At 32.3% G+C, this 23,180-nt stretch overlaps 1 protein-coding gene across 13 annotated transcripts in view; it reads left to right on the plus strand.

The window, feature by feature from the left end:
- Positions 1-23,180, plus strand: part of CACNA2D1 (calcium voltage-gated channel auxiliary subunit alpha2delta 1) — a 455,544-nt gene that overhangs the window by 395,675 nt on the left and 36,689 nt on the right. For 3 of the 13 annotated variants that reach the window (XM_079151110.1, XM_079151106.1, XM_079151114.1), the window contains 9 exons: positions 975-1,049; positions 1,327-1,401; positions 5,024-5,080; positions 9,279-9,350; positions 11,217-11,288; positions 14,500-14,561; positions 20,718-20,794; positions 22,024-22,044; positions 22,720-22,780. In XM_079151110.1, coding sequence (XP_079007236.1) covers positions 975-1,049; positions 1,327-1,401; positions 5,024-5,080; positions 9,279-9,350; positions 11,217-11,288; positions 14,500-14,561; positions 20,718-20,794; positions 22,024-22,044; positions 22,720-22,780 — 572 coding nt within the window. The remainder of the gene's footprint in view (positions 1-974; positions 1,050-1,326; positions 1,402-5,023; positions 5,081-9,278; positions 9,351-11,216; positions 11,289-14,499; positions 14,562-20,717; positions 20,795-22,023; positions 22,045-22,719; positions 22,781-23,180) is intronic. The other 10 variants (XM_079151113.1, XM_079151118.1, XM_079151115.1 and 7 more) reach the window with 7 other exon arrangements.

Below are 23,180 nucleotides of genomic sequence, written 5' to 3' on the forward strand. Positions count from 1 at the left end.
AGGCAAGTGCTCTACCACTGAGCTACAACCCCAGCCCCAGAAGTTAAGAATTTTTAATAGTAAATATTTATTTTATAATGTAAATGATAATTTTTATTTGAAGGGATTTTTATTTCTAGTTTATGGTTTAATGAAGTCTTTTACACTTAGGCATTATTTGTACAGTTATTGTAAATCTCAGTTGAGCTCCTTATCTTAATAATATAGCCATATTCAACATCACTTATTTCTCTTTAGGGGACCATTACCATTCTTAAATATCTGTGAGTTCTAAATATTGCAATGCATAATGGAGTAATTGTCATACTCCTCATTTGCATTTAACCACCTCAGAATGGCCTGTCCCTGAGATGGCTTTGAGAGTTTTGTGCAGAGTAGGATTATTTCACAGCAAAAAGAGCATAGTTGTTGACCTGATTTTCATTTTATTAGCACAGGTGCAGAGTTTAAATTGTTTTCATAATTGCTGACTAGATTTATAATTTTCTTTGTAAACACAAATTGATTTTCTTAATAATTTATATAATTCTATTTAAAATAAAGTTTCATGACTCAAACATGATTTTCTTCATTTCTCTTAGATAAGTATGATAGTTCTTTTCAATATAGCTCCTTGACTTGCAGTTAAAACCATGATGGCCATTGTTTAGTATTTAGAAGTTATTATCAGCAATTAAGAACAGTATCTTGAAGATTCAATTATTAATAAGGTCACATAGTTTGAAGATAATTGCACAAATATGGGTACTGTCATTTGTAAGAATCCAGTGTTTCTTCCATATTAGCCAATTTTTAAATTGGAAGTTCTTGTGGTTTCTTAATTGCAGTACACCACAAAGTCAGTGAACACACACAACTCTGCTAGTGTAGAATACAACCATTACTACAGCAAAAGGATGAACATATATAATTATTATGTGGAAATATATGATTTTTGGTATAAAGTACACTAACTTTTTGCCATCTTGTTACAGAACCAGCTGATTCTTGGTGTGATGGGCGTTGATGTGTCTTTGGAAGATATTAAAAGACTAACACCACGTTTTACAGTAAGATACAATTTACTTTTTTTGATAACCTTTCCTATTCTTAGAATTGTGTACTAATTTAGCTTGTCTATATAGCACTTAAGTAATTCTGAAAAATATATGTGTAGTTATCTTAGCAAAGGAGCTAAATATCATCCTTAAAATAAAAAGTAGGGATACCATGTCATCCTTCAGCATGCTTTGGGAAATCTGATAAACCAATTAATTTAACATTTTTTAAATGATGTGGATTTTTTATTGTGAGCACACATCTCTAAACTTCTTGTTTATTTTTCAGCTCTGCCCCAATGGCTATTATTTTGCAATTGATCCTAATGGTTATGTCTTATTACATCCAAATCTTCAGCCAAAGGTATGTATATAATTTGTTTACAATGCAGAGTATTTATAAAATTAATGACCCATGTTCTTAGTAGGATTGTCATTTTAAAATTCACTTTATAGCCTTAAATACAAAATGCTATTATCTGGTTCCCTTATCAGATGATATGACCACACAGATTATGATACGTGAAGAGGTAAAAGCAGTTTTCATTTTCCCTTACCACTTTAGATGAACTGATATTCTCATGTGAAAGACAGCCATTATCACCTCCTGAGCCTCCATTCGCACATCACATATGTGGCTTTGATTCAGGCTGTGAGGCAGTGCTGCTGCAGACATGCCTGTGATCCTCCTAAGCATTAGCAAGGTTCCTTTCTGCCCAGGCTGCATTTCCCAGTGCCCTTCTCTTCTGGTAATTACTCTGCTTTCCATCTCCTTGACTATTTTTCTTTTCATTTTGGGGCAGGCTTGTAAAGACATAGGAAATTCAATAAGTAAAATCTATGTAATGGGCTCGGATATGGGAAGTGTAGTGTTTTGTTTTTGTTTTTGTTTTTGTTTATTGGAGCAGGGATTGAACTCAGGGGCACTTGACCACTGAGCCACATCCCCAGCCCTATTTTGTTTATTGTTTAGAGACAGGGTCTCACTGAGTTGCTTAGCACTTTGCATTTGCTGAGGCTGGCTTTGAACTTGAGATCCTCCTGCTCAGCCTCCCATGCTGTTGGGATTATAGGCGTGTGCCACTACGCCTGACTGGGAAGTGTAGTTTTTGAATGAGTGAGTTGATCTGGAAGCCATAAAATCCATAGATGAACTATTTTATCCTAATATTTATATCTATTTCCTCTTGATACAAAATATTTTCAGAAAATACTTCATTCTACTCATTTCAGTTTTCAAAATGCTTAACAAGGCATCAATGGCAAAACTTATTTACCTAGATATGAAATTAGACAAAATCTTATGTAACTGAAATTTTGTAAACATCTTTAAGTGACTGGTGAAATTTGAAGATAATGCTGAAGATGCTATAAACCTTGCAGACTGTTACCCCCTTCTCCCTGTTTAATTAGTCCCAGATTCGTAACCACAGGTGTGCCCACACATACACACAGGAAGTTGTGTCACTCAAATATTCAAAACAACAATAAGAAAAATTGATATTGAGTTACATATATTACCTTTTAAATGTAATGATTTATTTTAATATGTTAATACATACTTAATGTTTCTATTTTATTTCTTCTCACTTTGGAATTTATTTCCATGTGAAATCCATTATGATATAAATATTTGCTAAGCATATATAGCCATTGAGCATCCTATACCATGTTTAAACATATTCTTTTTGTAGAAGTTTATAATAATACTTCTTTGTTTTATTAAATCATTATAGTTCTTATAAGTATGTCATTTAAACCCCTCTATCATTTTTTAGAACTTGGTAACTATCCTGTGGTTTTTGTTATTATAGTTTAGAATTATTTAACTTTCTATTTAACTTTCTAAATCTCAAAAAACTGTTTAAACTTTTGCAATATTATTACTTGGACTTCATATAACAAATGTATTTCAAATTATATCTTAACTAAAGTAATCTAAAAGCAATAAAAATAAAATGTGCTCAGGGGTACAAAGAGTCCCAATTTTTCTGATTGTAGACCTTAACCTTTCCCAAAGGAATTAAAATATATCATAGACCAAATAATAAGAATAAGAATAGTGGATGAATAGTAAAGATATGCAAATGACAATTTAGGTTCTAGTTTTCATAGTGTAAAGGAGGTAACAATTTGAAAAAGGTTTTCCCTTCTTCTACATTCTCCTGAAGACCGATATTTATATAGAAGGTATTTTATCACCATTTGAATGATGTTAATAGATATTCAGCTCATATTTGGAATAATCAATACACTAAAATTCAAAATTACAAAAAATATGTATTTTATAAGACTTTCATTAAAAGCTAGTTGACTTTTTCCTTCCAGCTCACAAATTAGCTTCTCATATTTTTGCACTGGATTTTATTAAAAATAAGCATGCAACAGTAAGGTATTTTTTAAAATACTGTTTTAGGAAACTATGAAAAAAGACACAAGTCTGAAAAGTCAACATACTCTATTTTCTGAAACTTGTGAATTAAATATGCTTGTGAATTCTTACCATTAGCAGGATAAATATTATGATTTCTACTTTGTAAGTAATAGTGCATGTTGTACAGATTGATATAAGAACTTCATAAAAGAAACTATATAGTATGGATGTTGTAGAAATTGAGAAATACAGAGAACCAATGTAGTAACAGATAGTATAACAAAATTAATCTTATTTCTTTTATCAGAAATTCATCAATACAAATGAAGGAAAATAAAGCTATATCCATAATACCAGTTATTAATTAACAAGACGAAAGCCTAATGTTAAGCAGATATTCCTGATTTGGTGTCTTTTATGTTTTCTTTCTAATACTTTAATCTTATTTCAAACTATTTTGGTATAATGTTATAGAAGTTAGGGCAAATGTCCTTTTAAAAGCCCCAACTATCAGTAAATAAAGTAGCTATCAAGTTTTCGTATATCTAATTTTCTAACACATTGTTTTTTTCCCAATATGTACTGTAACATTATTACCACAGTCTTAAAAATAGAAATGTCTCCTGGTTTATCCCTAAGTGAATTTTTTATTTCTACCATTTTGTTTCATTAAAATGCCCAGTTTGGGTCTATTTATAAGATATCTGATTTTGATAAATTCTGATAGATATTTATTATATAGAAAGTGGAGTGTAATCTGTTTTAGAAGTCAGTATCTAAAATGAGTACACAGTGTTATATTTGAATTCTTCATTACTTCAATAGATACAACATTGGCTATCCTTTCAGAAAACAAAGGCACACATTTCAAATGCTTAAGACTTTTCAATATCTTATAGTATTTCTCCATTCAGGCTACTATGTTTAACAAAAATAGACTGGTGGTTTATAAACAGAAACATACTTTTCACAGTTCTTATGACTGAGATGTGCAAGATTGAGGCACGGGTAAGTGGGTGCCTATTTCTTACATACGGCCATCTTGTTCTGATCTCCATGGCAGAAGGGGTCTCTGCTAGGCTTCTACATAGGTCACTAATCCCATGGAAGTATGGGCCCCTCCATAGCCTAATTGCTTCCCACACCCCTCCTCTCCTTTATATCATCAATTTTGAGGTACAGATTGCAACATATGAATTGGGGGAGAAAGTTAGCAATATTTCTAGCTTGTACATTCTGGTCATATAAATTCTCACAATTCCTATTTCTCAATCTATTTTTTTGAAATCGGGAAAATTCAAAACTGTGTAGTACAAACTACCTTTACCACTTCCCAATTAAGTATTTTTCTAGGAAAAACAGGAGAACATTAAAAATTGGTTTGCTTAAACAGTGATTTTTATGAGGATAACTGTTTTTATTCTTTAAAAATATGTTTGAACTTTTTTTTTTTTTTAAATCAGCTCATCATTAATTCTATGCTACTTGCCAAATAGTTTGAATTCTAAGTATCAGCTGCTTTTTGACCAAGGAAATATCTGATCACAATTGATTATAGTATTACCTATGTTGACATGTAGTGTGATGAATTATCATTTTTTTATTGCTTCAGCCTATTGGTGTAGGCATACCAACAATTAATTTAAGAAAAAGGAGACCCAATGTTCAGGTAAATGAATGAAGGTAGACTTAGCAGTGCTTTCAAATTTGCTAAATCAGAGTTGAGATCAAGCTTGGTCTTATAGCTTTTAATTAAGACTGCATTTCCTGACATTAAGCTTACAGAGCATGAGATGGAAATGAGCATTGTTTATCAATAAACTGCAACAAAAATGTTATTAATTATGGTAGAGGGTATGCATTGGCTAACTAAAGATTGCTAAGTAAATTATGTAATATTATTAACAATCAAGAGTATTTATAATGAGATGGCTTCTAAAAAAGAAATTTGTTATTAAATATTGTGAAATTAGTGTCAAATCTTTGTGATTCTAACGATTTGCTTGTAAAATTGACTTCTAATTGCAAATAAAAACATAATTCTCACGTGATAGTTTCCATAAACTAGAAATTTTAAGCCAAAATTTCTTTGAATTTCTAAAAGTGTATTTTGGGATTGGAAGTTAATTTCCCTTCAGCTAATTGAAAATGTCCAATACTGCAAATAAATAGTGTGAATATGTAGCACCTGACAAACTCATTACAAAATCTTTGCTAGCAACAAAACTTTAAAGTTATTTTTATATATGCATATTTCTGGGCACATTAAAAATAATCAGCATAAAAGGATACTTTCTACAACTTTGAGAATTTCGAAATTTCAAAGAAAGTTCAACATTATCTAATATTTTCTGTGTAAGCCTACCATTTCCTTAAAAAATGTTGGTCAGATTACAATGGAGAGGTGGTATGATTTCAGAGGAGGTTGTTAAACTGTGAAATAGAACTGAATTTGAGTTCGGTTCTTCTGGAGGCCAACACTGGAATACTTCAGTTTGTTTACATGAAAAGCAGTGTCTCTGCCTTGCCCAGAAAGTTCACCTGGGAAATGAAGCATATCTGTTAATACTGGGCCCCATATCTTGAAATTTCTGATGGACCTCCAAGTCATTTTTAAAGCTTCCTAGGTTGTTCTAAAGTGCAGAGAGCTGAACTAGTAGAATTTTTAGTTCCCTTCTAGCTGTAGAGCTCCATGATATTGTAGCATATAAATCCCTGGATCTTTTATAATATCTATAGAGATTAATAATATGTGCAGGATGTTCTTGATATTTTGCTACTCTCTTTGCATGTTTCATTTTTATGTATTATCTTAAATTATACTTTTTGCAATCATGCATTTTAGTGAATTTTAATTTTTATAGCAAAATCAAATATTGCATGTAAATATTATGATAAAAAAATAAACATCCTGAGTAATGGTTTATTTTATTTTGTTTTCATTCTAAGAAATGGCAATCTAGCAACCATATAAGACTTCTCAACTTGAGGAATGTTTTGAAAAGATGAAATATTTTAATAATAGTGATTAGGAATTATTTCAAATTTGAAATTTGCTAATAATGCATCCTGCCTTTTATTTTCACAAAAGGAGTGATTGCTTTGATACTGGATATTTAATTTTACAAATGAGAAATGTCACATATTTTAAAATAAGCAAAAGTAATGGGCATTCAGGGACCACAGGATCAAACAGATTTCTATTCTTAATCCTGTCTTGGTGTTTTCTTATTAGAATTTTGAAAATTTAAAAATTTTGGTCCCTATGCCTATGATGAGTCATTTTAAAATCTGGTCTACCAGATTGCCATTTAAAAATACAAGTGATGCATTGATATTTTTCTGTTATGATTTCATTTTCTTCTCTGTCTTTATATGTTGGATTGGGACATGATCTTCATATTGCCAAATCTTCCTGATAATGCCTCCTCCCTGCATGCTGTTTGGGTCTGGTCATTCTATGCATTGCCCATTGCATGTAAGATAAATATTCTTTTTTTCTGTTTTCATTTTATCGTTTTGATTATTTTGACTTTGTTTTGCATTGAGTTTGTTAAAATTTTAATGCTGATTTGAGGGTGTGTGAGGATGCTTTTTTCCATGGGAATTTACATAAGCGATTTTGAAATATTAGATTTACAGTGTCCTTTCATTAGGGGCTTTCTAGGTTTCTTTTTATTACTTTTTTTTTTTGAAACTAGGTACTGAGAATTGAACTCATAGGCACTACGTCCCCAACTCTTTTTTTTTTTTTCTTTTTTTCCTTAGGCATAGTCTCACTAAGTTGCTTAGGGTGAGTCAGGGAGTTGTGAGACTGACCTTAAACCTTAGGTCCTCCTGCCTCAGTCTGCTGAATCACTGGGTTGACAGGTGTCCACCATTGTGCTCAGCTCATCTTCTTAACCACAGATTTGAAGGCTTGTCAGTATTGTCTTTTATTTTCTTCTTATTCTATATGTTTCATTTTCTTCTTATGGAATATTTATTTGCTTCTAAAGCAAAACCATGCCTTCCAAATGATGGTATTTTTCTCCTTCAAAAAATCAAATTCTGGCCAGGCACAGTGGTGTACTCCTATAGTCCCAGCCGCTCAGGAGGCTGAGGCAGAAGGATTGAAAGTTCAAAGCCAGCCTCAACAAGTTGGAGAAGCTCTGAGCAACTCAAAGAGACCCTGTTTCCAAAAAAAAAAAAAAAAAAAAAGTCTGGGGATGTGAGTCAGTGGTTAAGTGACCCTGGGTTCAATTCCTATACCAAAAACAAAACAAACAAACAGAAAATCAAATACTTATACTTTTAGTATTATAGAACCTTCTGATTATAGTTGAAGAGTTCTTAAGCCATGAATATAGTTCAGTTAAAAAAAGATACAGGTGAGAGTATCTTTTTTTTATTTGCCTTTATCAAAAACCTAGAGAATCAAAAATTATCATTATTTAAATGGAATTACTCCTTGATAGCATTTTTATCATAATTATAAAAATATACCACGTAGAGGCTGGGGTTGTGGCACAGTGGTAGAGCAATTGCCGTGTGTGTGTGAGGCACTGAGTTTGATTCTCAGTACTGCATATAGATAAAAAATAAATAAAGGTCCATCAACTAAAAGAATTTTTTTTTAAATATCATGTATGCTGTTAGTTCATATCCAGATAAGATATGCTTAATTTTTATTCCTTTTTTTTGTTGCTTTTGTCTTGGGAAGTCTACTCTCCTAAAGTGGTGTTTCTAATAGTGATGTTGAAAAAGGAGACCGATAATTACTAAGAATCCAGTGACCTCACATTAATCCAGAGCAGCATGCATTTAATATCTAATTAACTCTTAGGTTTGGATAATGTTTAGTTTAATAAACATTTAAAATCTAGTTTCTAAAATTTTGCATTTATAAAATATATCATGATTTATTGTTCTAGTGAACTTTGAAATTCAACTATGGCAAGTTACTTCACTTAGCAGGTGTTTTAAAGGAATGCTTTTATTTAGTTCAACAAATCTTCAATATGTGATTGTGAAATTAAAATTATGTCATGTGATGCAATTTTGCCAGACTAATAGTCTCATATAATTATATATATAAATAAATAATTTTATTCCACAGTGAACTTATTTATTATGCATCAGCAAGATGTTAAATCAGGAAATAGTATTTAGTTACAGCAGGATTAGTATTCTAGTTAAACTTTAATTAAAATAGCTAATCTTTGTTAAAGTCTTTGTGACTTGACCACAGATTTTCATATATAATCCTAATAATTTGAATTATTAAACTATAAAATTTCTGAGATTCATATATACAAAACTAATTTACATCTTTTCCTTATACATTTTCCTTATACATACTCAGAAGGAAGAATAGGTCTCATAGAATTTGTTTTACTTAGAAAATCCAAACTAGTTTAAAAATATTTTTTCCTTACACAGTTTCTTTCTTTATCTGAATTACAGCTCAGATGTTTACATATTGCCTTTGTTTTATTGCCACATTGTTATATTTTTCACTTTGTCATTCTAATTAAAGGAAAGAAAGTTGTGAGTGGATCTTCAAAGTCATATTCCCATAGGCTTGTGATTATAAAAAATGCAGTGTATAATACAGCACTTGGAATGAGGCTGTTTTCATTTGATGATTAATTACAATTTGCTTCACTTAAAGTTCAGTCTCTAGCTCTGTCTACTTTCATGTACATTTAATCATGAAATAGTTTCATGTACATATAAAAGAAGATACCTGTATACAATTATTAATGTATCTTGGGTAAGTGATTTTTACAGAATCAATTTAATCTTCAAATATCCATTAAATTACTCTGTACACAGCATCATTTTATGATCTCATATTTAATAAGTTATTATTGTCTTCTGTGTAGAACCCCAAATCTCAGGAGCCTGTCACATTGGATTTCCTTGACGCAGAGTTAGAGAATGATATTAAAGTAGAGGTGAGTGTCATCAACAGGACAAAGACAGACCTCAGGTCACTACTTTACTTCTTCCATGTCTCAAGTATCTATCAAGTAACTGTGTTGTGTTAGGCTGTCTCTTAGGTACTATACACACAAAGATGAATGTCCTTTGTCTGTAAATTTTCTAGGTCCTGTCTTCTCTTCATCCAAAAGATGATATGAGAAGGTCTAAGTATTTCAAGTTGGGTATGACCTAAATTTTTTTCTCCTTTCAAAGATAGAGGTATTTTAACTTTTTCAATACAAAAATGACACAAATTCAATACAAATCATACAAATGGATGTTACCATACTGTTGAAAGAAAAGTTGGGAGGCATCCAGCCACCTGACCACATGAGGAAAATATGAGCAGCTGCCATGTTTGTCTTACCACATTTTACTCAGCAAATTTCTTTTCTATTTCAAAACTAAAATCACAGGTCACTTCCTCTGAGAGGGTTTAACATAACAATAATCAGTTTAATAGTAAAAAATAACATTAAGTACATGTTATCAGTCGTGGATTTTCAAGAGCCTGTGAAATAGGTATTGATCATTTTTATTATATCCATGCACTGACAATACCTTTTCAGTATACAGAAGTTATACAGTAACTGTAAAAGTTACTCAGTAAGTTGCAGGAGCAGGCTCTTGCACCCCAGAACACAGGTTTTGAGTTTTTTTCCAGATGGATTAACTCCTCCTTTCATCTATGCAAAAGTTACTATATTTCTTTTATAATTTGTCAAGGCATAATTTGTATTTGATTGACTTCTCTTTATACATTTACTCCCTCATTACACAACCATAAGATTTAACTCTGATTATCCTAGGCTGTGGCACAGAGCTGGGATGTTTTCATTGGCTATTGAATATTTGTGGTCAAGTCTTTATTATTTTTGAGCCTCGATGGACATTTAGCTTACCTAAGGAGCTGCTATCTGCTCTTCCTTTTGATGTTTTTCAGACCCCAACTATTTTAACTAAATTACTAATCACATACTCTTCACATTTAAATTATTTTTTATCACACCAAGTTTGTTCACTTGACATCTGTAGTTACCAAAAGCCAAATGTAAATGTCTGGTGAGTTATAGAAAATGAAAAATAAGCTAAAGAAAATGTTGAGAACTTCTAATAGACAAATACTTTGTGAATTAATGTGACCTAGTTCATTTCTTATAATTTGGGAAATTGTCTATAAGAAGGCTAAACTATGTTTTATTAAATCCTAATAGATCTTTATAATTCCCTCTGTCCCTTGCTTATACTATATTTGTACTGCCAGAGATGACAAATAAAATCTGAAAAAGGATAAGAAAGTACTGGGAAATAAAATGGACAGAATTATACTGGTATAATGTACCAGTACAAATATGTAACAAATACCATTGTCCTGTATAATTACAATGCATAAATAAAAAGAAAAAATTTTTTCTCACATTAAACTGATAATTTGGGTGAGGTTGAAATTTGAAATATTCCATATTACATGCTAATTCTATAACTGCATATACATTTCTCTTTCTCATTGAGAACTTTTCTTATAAATGTAGCCAGCCCATAAGGCAGCTAATTACTTTTTTTTTTTACTAATTATGTATCAAAAAGTATTGCTTCATTGAAAAAAATTTATCTCATTGGAAAAAATTCATTTATTGTATTTTAAAATGATGTAAAATGATCAGAGTATGACAGCTTTAAAAAGTAATTCCAGAGAACAACTGCAACTAATAGTCAAACCAGTCTACCATTTTTATTCATTCTGTTCAAAATAAGGCACAACCTTGTGAAGCAAATATAGTCATACTTCAGTAGGTCTGTTTGGTTCCTGGAATAAAGTAGTTGTTTTTTTCCTTTAGATTCGAAATAAAATGATAGATGGAGAAAGTGGAGAAAAAACCTTCAGAACTCTGGTTAAATCTCAAGATGAGGTAAAAATTAATTCTTTTTTTATTCTTAAAATATGTGTTAACAATAATTGATATTGATAATTTATCTTCCCTTTCTACTAATCGTATATTTACTTATATAACAAGGATATCTCTACTGAATATTTTTCTTTAAGACCCTTCTTAACTAGGGGAATATTTTAGTAAGATATTTTCAACTCTTTACAAAAATTTTTGTAGGTTTCTTGTGTTCTCTTATCTTTAATAATATATTCTTTAAAAACAATTCTTGAAAGCTATATTTTATGCATGTATGTTTTATCATTATAAGAAATAAAACACACAACATAATGTTGTGCTATGTTTTTGGCAACAATGAAAATTGAAGTTAACATTGAAGAGCTGTTTATTTAATGATTTGTGCATACAGATGTTCTAATTGTTGTATTCTGTATATTGTTTTGTGTTTTAGTTTTTCATTTACTTGTTTGTAATTTGACTCAACTCATTTTAACTATTTATAAATTTCCTGCATTTAAATCTGAAATTAAAGTATGAGTTAATACAACTGCCCCCATCTATCACTGACTTATTTACTAAACTTATATTTCTTTATGTTTATATGTGGGTAAGGAGTAGCCAACCATTAATCAGTCATGTGGAATGAAAAAAGACATTCATATATTTGAGTGTTTCAAAAATATATAGGACTCAGAGGCTTTTGTGCCTGGAACTTTAATTTAAGCTTTTATATATAAATTATGTCCTTTCCCTCAAAATCTCATACTTGTCTCCCAAATTCTTCCAAATTCCTCAGCAGATGTTTCCTAAGATGGACATAGGTTGTAAATGTGGTCCTTCATTAGTACATGGCTTTTCTCATTTTTATATCATTGAGTCCCACTTACCAGAGCATGAGGGGTATATATAAACTTCAGTCTTTATTGAAGTATCTACTCAGTATTTACTTAGACTTCAGCAGAACTCTTTGCCCTTTCATTCCCTGCAGGAAGGATGTAAACTACTCAACAGTACTGCCAACTTCTCTATGTTGTATAGGAACTCTGACCTACACATTCTTTTCTCAGCTTACTAAGTTATTTTCTTTCTATTTACTCACCCTGATATTTTCCCTCCCTCAATTTATTGCAGATTCCTTTCTTTGACTAATATCCACTTATAAATTACATTTTTCTGTCTTTGAAGTTTTGAAATTTTTTTCTTGAATGCACAATTACGAGTAGATCTAGCTGCTAACCTTCAATTACAATATAACTGCCCCTCCAGATTTCCATGTATATTTGTGTTTTCAGTTAAAGAAAATTTGTTTATTTTGTGAATGATTACATCAGCTGAGAAGTGACTGTGAATTTCATTCTCTTTCATTATAGGATATCATGTAACTTTTCTTTACACCATTCTCCATCTTTGTGAGATGGGTAACACAGCACATCTCAAAATGTCTGGCATTATGAGTTGCAAATAGTTTAAAATTCCTCATATATGAAATGTTTCTCACAGAGCCTTTTTTCTCATCTGATTTATTGAATAGTTTTTACCGAAATTTGTCTTAATTTGTAAACATTTTCTTCAAAGTCATATCTTTCAAGAATCCAGCTATTCTGCAAAAAAATTAAATATATGGAATAAATAAGAAATCATATAAGTAATCAGAAATTTAATGTACAGATGTCAACTCTCATTTTATATCATTACTGTACATTTTAATGTTATTAAGGAAATAAATTTAAAACAATTTAACATTTTTGCTTAAATTTATGTCCAATTAAGTCTGACTTGTCTGAATCTGAAAATAGTTTATTATTATTATTTGTACTCTATCAGTAGTCCTTTGTTTTCAACCATACGCTTGAAGTAAAACAAGACTACATTTGTACCATTTCATGCAGAAGTTGACTGAAAATATTGAAATTGAATATTATCAAATTAGCTTTTCAAAGGATATTGAAAAGGTTAGTACAAAGTTGGGAAAAGGTTTTGTGACTAAAATTAGATACCAAGCATGCTTTAATTTGTCTAATTGTTAAAATTGAACACTGAACAAGATTACAACAATTTCTGGTATTAATATTGAAAAATGATTTCATATTTTTATTTCCCTAATCTGATATTGTCTGCCATGTTTTTTATAGAGTAGTAGCAAATAAATACATACTGTCATTTAAATTCTTCTAGGAATTTCACTCATTCAAAACATCCTCATCAATCCTGTCCACCCATCCCCCCATCCACCATACATACACCTCCACACACATGTGCACCTGTTTACGCACACACACACACACACACACACACACACACACACACACACACACACACACACACACACACACACACAGAGCAATAGGAGTGTTTGATGTATAAAAGCAAAATTAAATAGTTGTTATGAAAGTGGGTTTGACCTCAGACATTTTTCTTAAGCTTACAAATTTAAGTGCCTTATCTTCTTCTTAAGGCTTATTTCTTGATCAATGAATTATAGGAAATAAGATCTGTTCCTGGGGTTTGAGTAAATGAGACAAATGACAGTAAGGTGTTTAGCACAGTGCCTCATGCTGAATAACGCTCCCACAAATTTTTTGATATGGTGAGGATAATAAAGCTGGAGGTAACTGGCAAAATTAAAAGTCAAGAAGAAAGATTGAGAATTGTACTATTACTCACTAGCTACGTATTAAAGATTCTATATCCATGAAGTTATTTAACTCTGCATTTCCTTTCCCTAGTGGATTTAGGTGTCTTCCTAACCTTCAGTGACATCAAGTAATTAGCCTCTTAGCAAACCATAAAAAGGCCATAAGAAAGACTTAATAAGAAAAGTAATATATACTAATTTGGATCTAGACACACTGATAGCATTCACTTCCTGATATTGCCAGTCACTCTTAAACATACTCTAAAATGAAAATATCTGAATCATTGTGTTTTTCATTATTAAACTTTGTTTTTCAGAAAAATGTTTTCAAGGTTTCTAGATAGTACTTTGGCATAAACTGTTAAGATCTAATGCTTTTAACTCCTTAAAATGTATCATTTGGATACTTATTTCTGTTCTAAAATTTTACTCTTCTCTCAAACACACCTCAAATGATGGAATAAGTAAATATAGGAGAGAGTGCATCATAAAGCTATGGAATGACCGCAGAATGTAAAAGTATTAATTACTGCTCCATTCTTCCTATGAATTCATGTAGATATGAGTTGATAATAACCAAGTCAAACTTTTTTCTAGAGATATATTGATAAAGGAAACAGGACATACACATGGACACCTGTCAATGGCACAGATTACAGGTAATTAATTAAATTTATATGTCTATTGTGGAAAAGGGTGTTCAATGTCTTTTTCTAGCTTTTAGTAGCCACACTTTCAGTGGACGAATATTGTCTTTGCATTTTCATAAGCTATTTTCAATACGATTTCCAATAGACAATTACTCTCTCCAACATAAAAATTATAACACCTGATTTTTAAATTGAAAAAATGCGAAAAGCTAGCAATATAAAATTTATAAATAAAAATGCATGTTATAAATCTGTATTTTTATACAATCACATCAGTAATAAATGTTGACAGAATCCCCATAATATTTTATAGCTGTCACTTCCATTGACTTACTCTTTTATCATTTTGCTTATTTTACTTGCATTTAAGTTGCAAATTAACCTAAAAGTAAAGCTTATTTTCTCCTCATAGCATCTGTTATAGAAGGCTTAGTTGATGTAATTTGCTCCTACTGAATAGTGGTTCAGTAATATCAGGATTTGTCCCATTAGCTGAGCCTTGGAGAATTGAATAGCCTAATTCCTGATCATCTCTTGGAAGATTCCTCCCTCTCTCCACTTTCTTGCTTTAATTCTCCTCTCGGCTCACTGTTTTCTCTGTGGTCCAGCTTCCCACATCCTCATAATACTGAGGCTTATATGAGTACATCCTTCTTGTTACTCCTTCTCTCTTTTCTTTCTCATTAAAAAGAATTCCCATCTTTGCATTTAATGTTACCAGACCACACTATCCACCTTTCTCTGTTTAGCAGTTGTCTCCCTCTTCTTCCTATAAGATTGTCTCACTGTCACTCTCTCCTACATTCACATCCATCAGTATTTTTCAAATTATTTATAACATACCAACACTGGTATAAAGTAAAATAAAAAATTTAAAGCAGATTAAGAACACAAGCTGGAAATTTATTATTAAATTCCACAGACATAAAGTTAGTCTTTCAAATTGCTATAAAATTTCCTAAATGTTTACTTTAAATTTCAGTATTTTTATGTTCATGGGCTAGTAATAGGTCTATGGGCTACATTTCAAGTACTATCAATATAGATGAATTTTCTAGTGCCCAATTTCCCATTTTTTATTTTTTACCTCTTGCCTCTACTGATCTTGTCATCCCCCTGCTGTACCTACCTACTCCAAAGTCATGTTCCACAACTCTTTCAGTGTCATCTGCAACTCCTTCATACTTAAATGGAGATTTCTTCATCCAACCTTTGATTAATACTTTCTCAATTTCCATCTGCTCTCACAGGTAGCCCAATAACTACAATCCTTTGACTCAATTGAGATAAGAAATCCACCAATTCCTTCTCTCTTTTCATTGTCTCACCCCCTTCAAGTCCTTGTGACCCTCTTTATTTAGCCAAAATTCCTTGGATCCTATGTTCACTGTCTTGCACACACTGCACCTGAGGTTCCTTCATCAACTACATTCAAGTTTGGCAAAATACTAATTCTGGTTAAATCCAAATTATAACCACACTTTACTAAAAATGGTTGAAGCAAAGTACAAACCCATATCACCTAAAATTGGTGAACTGTACCCTTAAGTGGGCCTTCGTAATATCTGGGTTTCTCAATAATCCAGGAAATATAGGGTGCTTATAGATGATTATTGACAGTTTTTTCTCTTTCTTCAAACGCATAACACTCATCATCTATTTTCTCTTGGGTGGTGTCTTTGCTTCCCACTTTAGTGAGAAAAATGGAAATGGAGAGAACTCCCTCCTGTTCCCTTGGCAGTACATGGCTGCTTACATCTGGTGCTCCACTTTTGTTCCCGTTCATATTCCCAACACACTAGGAAGAGTGAGCTTAGCCCCTGAATTCTATTGCACTCTACTCCAAACCTCCCAATAACTTGCTGTCTCACTTGGCATATCTGCCAGTCTGTTATGGTGGCCTAAACCATGGACCTCACTCACCCCACCTCTCTGAATCTCCCTTAGATTATCCACTGAACACTCTCTGGTTAAGCCACATTGTCCCCTCCTGCCACTCCTCATAAACCCTGTACTCTCTGTCTCACAGCTTTTGTTCCTGAAGTGACTTCTCCCCAACATGATTTTTCCTAGACAGCCACATGCTCTTTTCCTCATCTTCATGTTCTTGCTTACTTTTCATTTCCTCAGAAAGTCCTTTTCCAACCATCCTAATTAAAATAGTAACTGCCTCACCGCATTTCATGTGCCCACGTGCCCCTCTTCTTCCCTGTGTTTTCCATAACCCTATGACCGGCATATATGCATGAGTCATACACATGATGATATGCTTGATTCTCGCTTTTCTTCTCTTACTGCCAAGTTCTAAGAGGGCAGGGACTTTTAGCTGCATCACTTTCTTCTGAATCATTAGCTCTCACACAGTGGCATATGGTAGGCATACTATACATATGTACAGAATTGACGAGTTTCAATTTGAAGTTGACAAAAAATTTAATTGGAGAAATTTTCAGTGTCTCATCCTGTCAGACTCATATGTCCAAAACTTTCATTGCAATAATCAAGCATGGAAGTCTCTTTTGTGACATATTTCTGTACAGTTAACATGTATCCTAACTAATAGGCTGTGGTGACCTCAACTGTTTCTTTTCATATGCCTTTTGATTCCAACTCCTCAGAACATACACATAACCTTTTAGGGAAACCTAGAGTACTGAGGATATTTCTAGCACTGCATGTTGGTATCATAGGAACCTGACTCTTTTGTTCCTACGATGGTTGGGTAAAGCAGATACAGAAGAGAAGAACATATATATTAATGTCTTCACATGCTACATTCTAGTCCTTCTTCCTTTTCTTGGTTTGGACATGTTTTAGGATTTATTGAGAAACATCAGGATGACTGTTTTAATTATTTTACTTATTTCAATCTACTCATTCCTCTCTAATTTTTATCTAGGCATCTCTTTACATTTACACAATCTTTATACACATACCCAAGTCATTCTTTTTCCTCCCTCTTTCCTGATTATTGCCATTTTTTCCATTTTTGGATAAATTCACCAAAAGGTGTGGAGAAGGCAGTGAGGAGCCCGTCTCCTGGGAGAGGCTTTCATTATAACGCAGAGTACTGGGTGCCCTGTGTAAGAGTGTGCACAGTGCTCTGTGCATCAGATGAACCAGCTCTGCATTAGGAACACTGCATTGTCCCTGACAATGAGGCAGCCACAGTGGTTGGTTCTATTGCTGTGATAAGGACACTTTGGGGGTATTTAAAATTCTTGTTATACCCTGGCTAAAGGTGTAATTGTCTCACAACTGGCTTCTATACTCTAACCTCTTTCCCTCACACACTCAGGAATATTAGAGTGTGGGCAGATTAATGTTTCCTCAAATTCATTGTCATTCCCTGTTCACAAAATATAAAATTTAGACTTCCAAGGCTGATATTCATATCACACATTTCTATCCTAAACTGTCTGCCATGTCACTTCTGTTATTTCCATTATCATACATTTTTCATTTTTCTTTAAAAGGCCCTGATTCTCTTACCTTGGCATGTTTTCCTCACACATTCTTTCCCAAGTCTGTAGTTCTGGGCTAAATTGAACCTACTCCCATTATAAACACTTCCCTGAATTTATAGACAAATTCACAAGTAAGAATTTAAAACAAAATATCACATCTGAGTTGAACAAAACATATGTTTTGACTTAATAAATGAGATACCAAATTTCAGAAAGGTGATTTCTGACTCCATTAAACTTTGATCCAACTTAGGTACCATCTTTTGAATTACAGTAATTTAATTGTTTTAATAGAAAGGTTTCTCTTTTTAAATGGACTTTACTTTGAGATAGATGACATTGTTGAAAAGTGTGTGGTATTCTATTTAACTCCGTTAATTATATTTATGGGGCACATAAACATGGCATGGACTCTACCATCCATCTGGTGGCCACTTGCTAAATTATTGAACTTGAATCTCCAAGAGGAAATAAAGCTGTTGTGGTCTGTTGGGTTTATACGGAGAGAGACAGCAAGCACTGTGTATGACAGCACCATTGTCTCTGAATGTTGGTAAAGATCTTATCTGGTTCTCTGTGGAAGAAATAACTGTTGACTTGAGTTGGAAATAAAGTATAACTCTTTTTCTATAGAAAGGATTGTGGCTTCGGATAACATCATTAGTCTTCCGGGCCAATAAAATGTATATTTGATATGCCAGTTTCAAAACATTTGTGGTGTTCCCTGGGATTTCCACACTGTTTTGTGGTACATGAGACGTAACCCAAGCTCGCAGAGTGACACTATAGCAGTCACATGATATGAAGTTATTGATTTTAATTAGAAGTTTCTCTTAGCAATAAGGCTGATAGAGCAATAAAAATGTCCTAATTTCCCTTGAGAGGAATTTGCAGGAGACAATCTTCAAATGCTTAGTAATTCCACTCTACATTTTCTAAATGGCAAGTGAATCATGAAAGGTCATCTTGCTTTCAGACTGATTACAGTGCTTATGTTAATTTTAATCCCTGCCTCCACTTGAAGTTACCTATGTAATGAATATAGAAATTTTCATGAAATCTACATAACATTTTATTTCCCTGCCCTTTTCCTATAAGGAAAGTCTTATGAATTACTTAACAATAGTGAAAGATTTGGGAATCAGAGGTAACGAACATCCACTCATTTTGCTATCTTTACTGCATAAATTTAAGCAAGTAGGCCCTTGAATTTTTTTTTCCTTTTCACAAGGAAAAATTTTAATATTTATATTGATAAGAAGGAAAATCTGAAATTTTATACTTAGTCTTACTCCATATTGTCCGCAACTGACACAAATGAGATTACAGTTTGGATTTTCCAAAACTGGAGATGCATGAGATTTGAATGACTTCAAGGATCTGGAAGTGCCAAAAAAAATGCTCAAAAGCCTAGAATGCTCACCTTTTCCTGTGTATTACTAAAATTTGGAATAAATATTAATAATGTATGTTAATGACTCAATGGGTCATATTAATGAAGTTCTGCTTTTTGAAAGTGGTTATGTTGGACCTCTTAGAGATATCCTCATTTTGTATACTTTTAGCTTACAATTTTCCCTTCTGTATTCAGAGCATAGCAAAAGTCACTTACAACTGCAACTAGGGATATAGGATCATTAGTTATGTCCTGCATATGGGTGTTAGCTAGTATGAGAGTAGAATAATTTTACACATATGCAGTTGTATTATTAGAAATTGCATATTTTGAACTTTTGATAGTTCTAAAACATCATGTTTTATTAATTGTTAATTTCAAAATGAGTAATGTTACTTGCCTGACAATCTTTCATTTTGAGCAGTCATTAAGGCAATTTTTGATAAAAGACTTGCTTGACATTTTTTGTGCCTAAAACATTCTGAATTTGACACAAGATTTGCACTGAAACTGTCCTCCAGTTGGGACATCTACCATGAGACTAAAGGGACTCTGTGACTCTCATAAGCTACCAACTCAAGATGTATTTTCTGTTGTGTCTAATAACAATCTACCAAATCATTCGGAATATCCACGGTAAATGAATTTGAAATAAATACAGTTCTTAGTTGTACAATTGGGTAAGAAGCAATGAAACAAGCAGCTAATCTCTATTAGTGCTATAATGAATATGAATTTGCCCACCAGTGAACACTGGAAAACCTGCCCAAGGATCAGTTTTAAAATAGTAGGTATTTAACCCCTAAAAGGACTACATTTCAGATTAGTAATGATAATAATTCTTCCATTTGTAATTTTTACTGGTATCTATTTGGTATAAAACTTTTGAACACAGTATAAATACATTAGGAAGAGTAATCAATTGGTTGATCTATTTACTTTATTTAAAAATACTCCTAGTATTCTATTTTTGTCAAAATTGAAAGTATTGTAATACAATTACCTGAAAATAAAGTAGGGACCTCATGACATTCCTTCTTCAGCTAATTTATGGATGCATCTGTTAGCTTATTTTCCACGTGTCTCTTGATTCCCTACAATATAGAAAGCTGGATGACTCTGGATGGCAAGACCAAAATTAAGTACTTAATTTGCTGAATGCATTTTCTTGTCAAAGTAATATGTCCTTTCCTTCCCATGAGGAAGATCTTTGGATTTTCCCATGAATTTGATGTGTCTTTTTTTTTTTTTATGTTTCATTTTTGTTTGTTTGTGTTTATGCTTCTCTTGTTTCTATTGCAGTTTGGCCTTGGTATTACCAACCTACAGTTTTTACTATATAAAAGCCAAAATAGAAGAGACAATAACTCAGGCCAGATGTAAGTACTGTGAAAGCCACGTCAGGGTCTATTTGTTATCTCCTAGTCTCAGATGTTTAAATACGTCTAGATTTTGGAATAGCCAAGGCTTATATATTTCAGTAGGTGTTATTACCAAATCTACAGCAATGATTCTAACCCATTCCAAACATGCAAGGAACAAGAAATATTCTACATGGATAGAATATGAGCAGGTACTCCAGTCTCACTGGCAGTCCCCACCACCCTTCCCTGCCTTGCTATGTGCTCATAGAATCATTGCAATGCCATGTCCTCTGTTGCTGTCGTTTTAAGGGTCTGCTAGCTGGTGTAAAATGTTTCACATGCTAATTATCAACACGGTCTCTACTCATGGCTCTGTGCTAGTAAGCTTTTCCTTTTCTTATATTTCCTTTCACTTATTTTTTCTTTTGCCTTTGGCCAGAATAATATTGTGCTTGGCAATTAACTTTCTTTCCATAATCCAAATTAATGTCTCAGTAACTCAAATGGATTTTTTTTTTTTAATGAGCATCATTTGGAATGTGGAGTAATTATGAACACTAGTGCATATTTCCAGTCATTGTCCATCTTTGTTTTGAGTGACTAGATTTAGTAAAGTAAAATGACCATCATATCCTTTGCATACTGTTCATTTATTATTAACGACCTAAATTTTTTCTATTAGAATTAAGAAAAAAAAAATATATATATATGTCTTGTATATCTGACTTGAAAATAAACTACAGTTTCCTTCATTTCTCTATCAGTTCTTCTTTTTACCTCTGCAGACTGGGTGTTCATAGAATATTGTGATATATCATAAATTTATATTTGCACTCTCACTTAATAGATATGATGGTCTTTTAACAACCAGCAATTTTGCATGAGCTAGTTCTTCACTTGACAAATGAGGGATAACTAGTGAGTCCTTGATGACTGGTAAGTGCTTCCATTAATAGAATGATATCTTTGGTATTGCACCTGCATTAACCACTTTGCAAAACAGACCCTTGAAATAACCACAGTACAGAGAGGGTAATCTAGTAAAATTGCCAGGACATATCTTCCAGCCTTCAAAAATGTCTTTTTTTTTCCAGACTACAGCTGTACATAAATGAACCTTTGATCTATGCACAATATTTTTATTCAAGAAAGTCATTGAATAAAATATTGTTTGTGACCCCCTTTGCTTTACCCTCTTTTTTTTTTTTGTTTCCCTGCTTTCTCTTTCTGATGGATTTTCACAGCAAAAAAGGGCAAAATGAAGGGCAAGTATTTTCTCGTTGCTCAGTTTCTTTCTCTTAAGTACACTTGACATTTCCACTGATATTGCCATTCCTGTTGGATATTATCCTCTGTGCTTCTCATTTGCTAGATTCTCCTCCACAATCACTCAAACCTTAGCAGCAAAAATGGGGAAGAATATGCTTGTGTTTTCATATGCAACCTGTCTCATGTTCAAGTTTTTTTCTTACATTTAAAATTGTGGGGTTTTTTTATCCTTCCACTTACTAAGTCATACCTAAAATGAATAATGTTATTAATTCACTAAATCCATTAAGTGTATTAAAATCATTTGTATCATACTATTGGTAAACTTTTTATATTGCTATTCAAAATAAAATATTTGATGTAACATTGATATGAATCTCTAAAAGACATTTGGTTAGACTATGTTTAATAAATGGGAAAAATATAGACTGCATTTTATGTGATATAACTATTGTAATCAGGTAATTAAGTAAATCCATGATATGACATTATTACTATATTGGGAAGCATTAAGGACCTTTATGGTTATTAATTTGTTTCAACTTTTGGATGTAAGTAGTCTATTTTTTAATTTTTCTTACTAGGTAATCTTTCTAATGCATTCCTATTATCATAGTAACTTGGAATGTGTGCTCTGTTGTTTATTTAATCCTGTGACATTATCTTTTCAGATTCAGAAACCCTGAAGCCAGATAACTTTGAAGAATCTGGCTATACATTCATAGCACCAAGGTTGGTTTCGGGTTTTTTATGTTTTGTTTCCCTTTTTTTACAATCATTTTGGTTGGGTAAGTCCTTCAGCAGATATTCTAAATCAGGGTCAGAACTACTCTGAGTATGTCAAATTATGAAACCTAAGACAACAACTTTTTGAAACTGTACAGTATCCTGGTTGTCCATTCATTTATTCATTCATATACTTATTGAGCAATTTGCTATGTATAATTCAAGCACCCAGTGGTGAATGGGAAAGATGTAGGCTTTGCTCTTGTGGAACTAAACATATTCTCAATAGTGGTAGAGAATTATGTATTTATGTATTTGTACTTCTGAATATATACATGTGTGTACGTGTATTATATATATATACACACACATGCAAAAAAATTCTGTGTATTTATCTCACATTCAT

This window comes from Sciurus vulgaris (genome assembly GCF_902686455.1).
Source record: "Sciurus vulgaris genome assembly, chromosome: 8".
NCBI lineage: Eukaryota > Metazoa > Chordata > Mammalia > Rodentia > Sciuridae > Sciurus > Sciurus vulgaris.